At 35.1% G+C, this 9,984-nt stretch overlaps 1 protein-coding gene across 1 annotated transcript; it reads right to left on the bottom strand.

Moving 5' to 3' along the window:
• Positions 1 to 3,005: 3,005 nt before the first annotated feature.
• On the bottom strand, positions 3,006 to 3,230 carry LOC119507849 (protein CEBPZOS-like). The gene has a single exon (XM_037801037.1). The coding sequence runs from the start codon at positions 3,228 to 3,230 to the stop codon at positions 3,006 to 3,008; it is 225 nt and encodes a 74-aa protein (XP_037656965.1).
• Positions 3,231 to 9,984: the final 6,754 nt, after the last annotated feature.

Below are 9,984 nucleotides of genomic sequence, written 5' to 3'. Positions count from 1 at the left end.
AGAAATGAAACAAAATGAAGTTTCAGTGGCTGAGAGATTTCAAATGGATTCGGGAAGTCATTCTGGAGGTTATTCTTACCCATTTTATAGATATCCCTTTTTAGTTTTTAGTGTATTAGGATAGCTACAAGGAAATACCTGAAACTGTTGAACTGCAATCCAGTATCCTTGATTCTTGAAGACAATCATACAACTATATAGCTTATACAGTGTGACTATGTGATTGTAAAAACCTTGTGGCTCATACTCCCTTTATCTAGTGTATGGACAGATGAGTAGAAAAAAAGGGGGACAAAAAGTAAATGAATAATATGGGGGGGAAATGAGTGAGATGTTTTAGGTGTTCTTTCATACTTTTATTTTTATTTATATTCTTATTTTCATTTTTATTTCTTGGAGTAATGAAATGTTCAAAAATTGATTGTGGTGATGAATACACAACTAAATGATGATACTGTGAACAACTGATTGTACACTTTGGATGATTGCATGGTATGTGAATATATCTCAATAAAATTGCATTAAAAAAGAATTAGCAAACTACTTTTGTATTAAAACCTGAATTACTATCAATGCTGAAAATCTTGGGAATTTTAATGAGTAGCATATAGATCATGAATTTTTCTCCAGTTTTAATATGTAGTATCTTTTTTTAAAATTTAACACAGATTTATTAATTGACATTGAGAAGGGGGTATGACCCTACATTTACAAATGTTGGGCATTACTATAAGCAAACCTTAAGGAAACTTTTAAAAAGCAATATGGTAAGTGCTTACTCATGAGTTCACAGATATACACCTACAGGATGAATAAGAACCAAACAATCCTATCCTAATGCTATGCAAATGGATATTGTAGCTTGAAATAAAGTATGCAATAATAGTATCATAAACAGTTCTTAAATACCATACATTTCAAGTTGATAAAAATGAAGAGGAAATGCTCTAGAAACTATTTATCAAAAGTGGCTCTGATATGTCCACGCAGACTTGTACACAATTGTTCATAGCAGCATTATTCATAATAGCCAAAAAGGGGTACCAACTCAAATATCCATTCACTGGTGACTGGATAAACAAAATGTGGTATAATCTCTACAGTGGCTCAGCCATAAAAAGCAATGAAGCACTGCTACATGATACAACATGCCACATACAAAAAGAAGCCACATGCAGGAGACCACATATTATATGATTCCTTTTAAATGAAATATCCAGAAAAGGCAAATCTATAAAAATGAAGTAGATTAATGGTTAGCTGGGGCAAGTGGTGACTGCAAATGGGCAGAAGGGATGTTTTTGTGGTGATGGAAATGTTCTAAAGGTGATTTGCGATGGTTGAACAACTCTGTAAATTTCCTAAAACTTAGATCAGTTGAATTTCACGGTGTGTTATTATTCCTCAATAAAGCTGTTTTTTTTTTTAAAAAAAAAAAAAAAAAGAAAGAAAGATTTTAAGCAAATCCAAAAAGTCACTTTAGTGGTGCCAGAGACACTGATGTCAAAGATGCAGAGCTTGAATAATTAGGAAGAGTGAGAATGTATAAAAGCAATATTTCTAAGTTAATACATTTTTAAATAATCTGACTTAAAATATATGTAAATTAAAATTAATAAGTATTGTAGACATTTTACTATTTATCTATATTTGTGAAAGTTTGTGTTGTCAAACTTATAGGGTTTTTTTTAAAGGAGAATGACTATATAATGAGTAGTATAATCAAAACTTCATTTATAACACAATAAACATACCTTCAGTATCAGTTTTTTCACAGTTACTCCAAAGAATGACACTTCCTACTTAGAATTTACATTTTGCCTTAAATATTCCCAAACTTATTCATGTAAAGTTGGAATTTTAATCTTGCCTGATACTATAGTATATCACTTAAGGGTAATCCTTGACCAGTGACCAAACCTTAAAGGCAAGAAGATACTGTTTTCAACTGAACAGTTTTTTAGGATATTAACTAAAAAAAAAAAAGAATACCATCTACTTACTCAAATAAGTTATATTTATCTTTAAATGCCAGCTATCTAATGGGGCTAGAAGATAATTGCAATTGTGGATTTTAAGCCAAATATAATTTTTTTAACAAAACCATGTTGCAAGATTTACATTTTTCCATAAATCATTGGGTTTACAACTGAATAATCTAAGGTTATACTTTTTTTCAGGACCAAGGCAGAAAAAGAAAAGAAAACTTCAATGACTCTAGCTTCTTTGTATCTGCTGAAGAAGTATGGTCAAAGTACCACTTTAAGAAGTTAACTATCCCACATGTTTTTCTAATTAATTTCTTCTTCTTTTTTTTTTAAGTTTGGCCACTGATTGGATGAAATTGTGGGCTCCATGTTTGATAACACTGGCATGAATGCAATGGCTAACAAAGATCATACAAGTACCCTGAATTTTTTATTGAGTTTCAAAACACCCTTGACTTAGAATTTCTGAAGATATAAATATATTTGGAGGACCTTTTTATAGCACCTTACAACCTGAAAGGAATGGCTTTCTCATCTTCCAACTAGGCGGCATGTAGGATTAAAAAGTACTTAGACTACAGCCTTTTAAAAGTTATTTTAATTTATTTTAGAGAGGCAGGCTATTTTTATAATGTGTGAGTTTGCTGAGTAACTTTATGTGCTTTATAGACATTTTAATTATTTCTTATATTCATAGTACTGGTTTCTATTCTTTCAACCTTAAGTTTGTCCATTGGGAAAAAAATCTTAAGAGCGTTTGCATCCTTCTTGGTCTTGGTCATTATCAATAAAAAATGATACAGAAGAAAACAAACAAGCAGTGGATTTTGCACGGTGGGTGGGAAACAAAGTGGTGCAGGCCATGGCAGCCCAAGAGTTCCTGTTACTTAGTAGGATGGTCTTTGGACCGTCAATAGCTACAGTGTGGTGGACTCATCTTTCTTCTCCTCCCCTCCAGAGTTTTCAAACAGCTCAGATGGGAGACTGAACATGAGGAGTGGTCCTAATTTTTGCTGTTCATCCACTTTTCTTTATCTTGCTGATTCTATACATTCCAGAATGTTCAAGGGACTTGTAATAAACTTCTAAGATGAAGGGAAATTTTTTGCTCATTGTTTGCCTGGAATCTTGGCTTGTGTTCATTTTATTAAACAAAAAATAAGCTCCAAAAATGCCCATAACTTCAGCTACTAAAATTCCTTTAAAGATCTTCTTTGCCAGTGGTTCCACAGTGCAGGCCATCCTAAAGCACAAACATGAGGAGCTGCCTATAGTAAGTAGAACTAAATTCAAAGTCATTTAGCAGAAGGGAAAAGTAGAGACCAGTGGTAAATCTCTACAAACAGAGAATCCTATAAATCTGTGCCTGGAAGAAAAACTCCTTTTCTCTTTAGATGGACAGAAATATTCATGCTAAAAAAGGCAGAACATTGCGAAGTTCTATACAGAAACACATAGAAAATAAATATTTTTCTATGAAGGGAAGAGAGAAATCAAGCAATTTATGTATATACATATATACATTTTTTAAATGAAAGAGAGAAAAAAAACATGGAATAGAAACAGAAAAAGTAAAGTATTTGATGTGACTCTCAGCAGAGAGAGGTTCAGGTTGGTTTTGGTAAACAGGGTGGTTTTTTAGTGGAAAGTAAATAAGTGCACTGGGGTATTGTACTAATCACATTTGTTCTAACATTGACCTTATAATAATTAAAAATTGATGCTTGCAACATAATACGGCTGTGCAATCATATTTAAACCTAATCATTTCATAGATGAAAGTTGTACAAAAAGGTCAAAAACACTTTAATTTCATGACAGTAAATTTACTCTCTATTCCCAAAGTGAAAATGTCTACTTTCTAAAAGAGCAAACCAATAATTACTTATTATAAGGCTATTTTAGTCAATACTTAATTTCTCTATATTGATTAGTGTTTAGACATTTAAAATGTACCCTACAGCAAGAATATGTGTTTACAGTACTATTCTCCTACTGATGTTTGTATGTATTACAGGTATTGATTTAAGACATGTCTCAAAAATGCCAAACTTAATAGTGATCATATGAAAGAGTTTGACTCTTTTAGCAGGAATTTAATTTTAAAATATTTGAATACTGGTGTCCGTAAATATCTCTTTGTATCATTATAGCAATTTCTGGCATTTTATACTTAAATGATGAGCACTTGATTAACATGTATTATAAATTCTCCTCTCTTCCGAAAGTAAGAGAAAAAGAATATACAAAAATGAACAACTCGACCACTCACAAACTCTTTATTTTATGTACTTCTTATTGTAAAATAAAGACTGGGATATTATTTCCCCCCTAACTTGCATTCAGTGTAACTTAGAGCTCCTTGTAATAAAACGAAATGATGTTTCATCAGGATGTTACTGGGAGTACACCAAGGCAATTTACAAACTTTCTATCATTAACTCTGAGAACATCACTGGGAGGCAGGTATTAATATAACACTACTCTCTTGAGGAGTTCAATGTACTTTAAATAACATTACTTTATTAACTCTTCCTCCAGCTGGGCAAAAAGGCTAAGATGTCTACCCATAAACCTCACTCATAATGCATGCATAAAAAGAATAGAAAACAATATTCTATACAACCACATCATTTATTTATTTTTTATTGAGATTGTTCACATACCATACAATTATCCAAAGATCCAAAGTGTACAATCAATTGCCCATAGTACCATCATACAGCTGTACATCCATCACCACAATTAATTTTTTTTCAATTTTTAGAACATTTTCATTACACCAGAAAAGAAATAAAGACAAAAAAGAAAGGAAACTCAAATCCTCCCATACCCCTAACCACCCCTGCCTCCATTATTGATTCATAGTATTGGTTTAGTACATTTGTTACTGTTGATGAAAGAATATTAAAATACTACTAACTGTAGTATATAGTTTGCAATAGGTATATATTTTTCCTATATGCTCCTCTATTATTAACTTCTAGTTATAGTGTTCTAGTTCATGAAAGAAATTTCTAATATTTGTACAGTTAATTACAGACATTGCCCATCACAAGATTCACAGTTTTATAAATTCCCATCTTTTAGCCTCCAACTTTCCTTCTGGTGACATATGCGACTCTGTGCTTCCCCTTTCCACCACATTCACACACCATTTAGCACTGTTAGTTATTCTCACAACGTGCTACCATCACCTCTGTCCATTTCCAAGCGTTTAAGTTCACCCTAGTTGAACATTCTGCTCATAATAAGCAACCACTCCCCATTCTTTAGCCTCGTTCTATAACCTGGTAACTTATATTTCATGTCTATTAGTTTGCATATTATAAGTAGTTCATATCAGTAATACCCTGCAATATTTGTCCTTATGTGTCTATCTTACTTCACTCAATATAGTGCCCTCAAGGTTTCTTCATCAACCCATTTTTTTAAGATGGTTTTGTTCACACACCATACATTCCATCCTAAGTAAACAATTGATTGTTCCCTGTATAGTCACCTATTTATGCATTCATCATCATCACCACTATCTATATAAGGACATCTTCCACAAAGAAGGAGGAAGAGTCAAAGAAGTAGAGAGACAAAAGAAAAAGAAAAAAGAAAGAGAAAAGAAAAAAAATATGACTGCTAGGAAGCAACAAAAGAAAGATAGCATTAAACCAAAGTATAATAGTCAGACAACATCACCAATGCCAAGAAGTCCCATACCCCTCCCTTATGTCTCCCTCTTATTTGCACTTAGCTTTGGTATATTGCCTATATTACATTAAAGGAAGCATTATACAATGTTTCTGTTAATTATAGTCTCTAGTTTTCATTGATTGTATTCCCTTTCAACCATACTCACAATCATCTTTGTTCAGTATACTTACATTGCTGTGCTACTATCACCCAAAATTGTGTTCCAAACCTCTCACTCCTGTCTTTTCCTATCTGTCTGTAGTGCTTCCTTTAGTATTTCCTTTAGAGCAGGTACCTTGTTCACAAACTCTGTCACTGTCTGTTTGTCAGAGAATATTTTAAGCAACCCCTCATATTTGAAGAACAGTTTTGCCGGATATAGGACTCTTGATTGGCGGTTTTTCTCTTTCGGTATCTTAAATACTTCTTCCCACTTCCTTCTTACCTCCATGGTTTCTACTGAGAAATCCACACATAGTCTTATCAAGCTTCCTTTGTATGCAATGGATTGCTTTTCTCTTGCTGCTTTCAGGATTCTCTCTTTGTTTTTGATGTTTGGTAATCTGATTATTAAGTGTCTTGGTGCAGGCCTATTCAGATCTATTCTGTTTGGGGTACACTGCACTTCTTGGATCTGTAACTTTATGTCTTTCAAAAGAGATGGGAAATTTTCATTGATTATTTACTCTAATATTGCTTCTGCCCCTTTTCCCTTCTCTTTTTCTTCTGGGAAACCTATGACACATACATTCATATGTTTCATGTTGTCATTCAGTTCCCTGAGACATTGCTCATATTTTTCCATACTTTTTCCTATCTGTTCTTTTGTGTGTAGGCTTTCAGGTGTCTTGTTCTCCAGTTCCTGAGTGTTTCCTTCTGCCTCTTGAGATCTGCTGTTGTATGTCTCCATTGTGTCTTTCACCTCTTGTGTTGTGCCTTTCATTTCCATAGATTCTGCCAGCTCTTTTTTTGAACTTTTGATTTCTACCTTCTGTATGCCCAGTGTTTTCATTATACACTTCATCTCTTTTGCCATATCTTCCCTAAGCTTTTTTAATTGATTTAGCATTAGTTGTTTCAATTCCTGTATCTCAGTTGAAGTGTAAGTTTTTCCTTTGACTGGGCCATAACTTCATTTTTCTTAGTGTAGGTTGTAGTTTTCTGTTGTCTAGGCATCTGGTTCTCTTGGTTACCCCAATCAGGTTTTCCCAGACCAGAACAGGCGCAGGTCTTGGAAGAAAACAATAGTATCTGGTTTCCCTGAGGGTGTGTCTTAGAGGTTTGGCACACCTTTGAGGCCTCAAGCCACTGTGCTTTTCTGCCCAGCAGATGACACCTGTCAGTCTGTCACTACCAACTGGTGTAAGGAGGTGTGGCCCATAGCTGTTTTCCCCAGGCTCTGAGGTCTGGTTCTGAATGGAAGGTGGGTAATAGAGCTTGGCACCACCTTCTTCCTCTTAGGGATGATACACCCCCTGGGGAAATATCATTTACATTTGAATAGTCTCTCTGACTCTGCTATCTCCATCCTTCTCTGGGTCAGAGCGCTGGAAACTAAAAATGGCTGAGGCTTTCTCCACTAAGGCAAAAAAGGGACAGAAAGCCCCCCTTCAGGGCTAGTCTGCAGCACCCCTCAGTTTCACCCATAGGCCAGAGACAGCACCAGATCCTCTGGGCTCCCCCTCCCTCTCAGAGAGGTCCTCCAGCTCTCCAAGGTCAGTTGTCACCTAAAGCCTCTGTCTGCTTGTTGGGGATTTGTAGCTTGTATTGAGCAGTCCACATTTGTTAACTAAAACCCCACTTGGTGCTGGACTGAGGAATATTCACTTATTCAGAGACTGCTGCTCTCTATCACAGTGAGGATTTGCAGTCCAGGCTGTGGGGGGAGGGGCTTCGGGCTCTGGTATGGGCTTTTTACTTACAGATTTTATGCCATGATCTCAGGCATTTCTCCCAATCTAGGCTGGTGTATGGACAGTCACGATTGTCCCCCAGCAGTTTTTCCAGATTATTTACTAGGTGTTTCTGGTTGTTTATTAGTTGTTCCAGGGAAACTAACTAACTCCCACTCCTCTCTATGCTGCCATCTTCTTCCATCCTCCTCACAACCACATTTTTTAAATTTACCTTTACTGGTGATCTGAAATTAGGGCTAAGGATAAAGCCAATTGGAGTACTCAATTGTTGCTTCATTAATACTGATTTTTTGAACAGGTTTAAGTTTCATAAAGATGAAGTCAGAATTAAACATTTAAAAGATATTAATCCCATTAATTATTTTTTCTTTTTTTTTTTCTCTTTTTGGATTTAATACCATTAATTCTTAAGCAATAATTATTTCTGAAGATGGGAGGAATTTGAGAGTAATAATAAGTTTTCCCTCTATTATATTTCAGAACTTCAAAAACAGATTATAATCCTGGGTACAGGTATCACAACATCTTTAAATAAATTTATGCATTTCTTAAAAAGAATACAGCTTTGCATACCTGGCAACAGCCAGAAGAAATATATAAAATGAAGGACATAGAAATACTAATAATATCCAATGGTGCTTAGCAAGTGTCAGTTACTATATTAAAGAATCAAATGAATTAACTCATTTTTGTCTTCACAATGGTTCTATGAGATGGATTATATTATTATCCCATTTTATGGATGATGAAACTGAGGCTTGGAAAGTTATGCTTGTCAGAGGTCAAAAGCTTCCAAATGTCAGAGCTGGAATACAAATCCAGGAAATGATTCCAGAGTCCATGCTCCTCACCAACACACTAGAAAGGAAGATGCCCCTGATCCAGGGGATACCCCATCCTAAAATTCACAGTCCATAATTTTTTTCCATCCCAAGTGCAAAATGTGCCACCTTACAGTCAACCTCACAGTAATAACAGAAGACCAACTGCTCAAGTTTGTGTATTTCATTTTCAAAATATGACACCAGCACTTAGATGATCAAAGGAAGACAGTATAGCATAGTGAGACCTAACAGACTACCTCTGGGCAAGTTACTTCTATCCAAGCTTCAACTTCCTCTAATGCAAAACAGATGATGGAACCTACCTTCTGCCTCTGTTACTAGAATTACATAGGTGAATGATAAGTGCTAGTGCTTCATGCAACAAGTGGTTACCATTATAAGTTAATATAAAATTTGTAAAATAATCACATCAAATTTAAAGACCTATTCTCAAAACTCTGAAATTCAGGATTACCACTGAACTTATCACATTACAATGCTACTAACAGATTGATCTGAGTTGATTCTCTCATAAAATACATGTTCTAGGCACTATGCATAATCTCATTTAATCCTCAGAACAAACCTATAATTGAAGTGTTGTTATGCTCACTTTTAGATAGAAACACAAGACTAGAATTTTTAAGTAACTTGTCCATGATCAAGCTAGTAATAATTAGATGATTAATCAATTAATTGGATGGTTCCCACAAAGCAGAATGAAAAGTAACAAATAAATGAGGAAATTATTTGAAAAATTCTTCTCTGACACCCATAAAATTACGGAACTGAAAAATTGCTAGACTGGAATTCACCTTGTTCAGCCTTTGCATATAATTAGAGCAAATCTGCAGCCTGAGAGATTAGTTGGAATGGAGAGGAAAAATACTGCCCCAAACTATACACCCTATGCCCGGCAATCACCAGATACATCTGCTTCTCTCCCCATCAGAACCACCAAGGAAACACCCAGGCCCAAGGCCAGGATAGGAGCTTTTAGACAGGGACAGTGTTAGTTTTAGGAGCTCCAGCCAGAGGGAAGTGAGAGCCTCTGTTATTGTAAAGCAGATTTGCCTAAAATCAGCGTCACCTGCACCTAAATACCCAGTAGCAGTCAATTTCTGATCTAGTCATAGAAATCTGCAGAGAAAGAGCAAGTACATTGCATTAGCCTTTTGCTGACCTTCTCCCTGATCCTTTCCCTATCACCATTACCTTTATTGGAAATATTTTAGTTAAGCAAAACAAAAATACCTCCTGCATAGTTAGGTCATTATTTCCTCTTTCCCTCTATTTAGTCTGGAGGATATATTAAGGCAATTATTTATCATTTTCACTTTAATTATGGTTCAGAGCTGATTATGATACATACTTTATTTCCACAATGATTGAAAAGAAGAATTAAGTGAAAGAGTGGAATTTTCTCTTTCATTGGCCAACACACAAGCCAATATGCAGGAGGTGGCAGTTAAAAAGTGATCATATATGGAAAGGGCCAGAAGCTCATGATAACAGTTCTGCTTAACACAGGTGTGGAAAGAAGTGGAAAACAATCCTTGACTGATATGT

Source organism: Choloepus didactylus, chromosome 13 (genome assembly GCF_015220235.1).
Source record: "Choloepus didactylus isolate mChoDid1 chromosome 13, mChoDid1.pri, whole genome shotgun sequence".
Lineage (NCBI taxonomy): Eukaryota > Metazoa > Chordata > Mammalia > Pilosa > Megalonychidae > Choloepus > Choloepus didactylus.
The sequence above is the reverse complement of the archived record's forward strand: the minus strand, read 5'-3'. Positions and strand labels throughout refer to the sequence as shown.

Excerpts from the sequence above, each read along its gene's own strand:
- LOC119507849 (XM_037801037.1), bottom strand. The coding sequence starts at position 3,230 with ATGGCCTGCACTGTGGAACCACTGGCAAAGAAGATCTTTAAAGGAATT.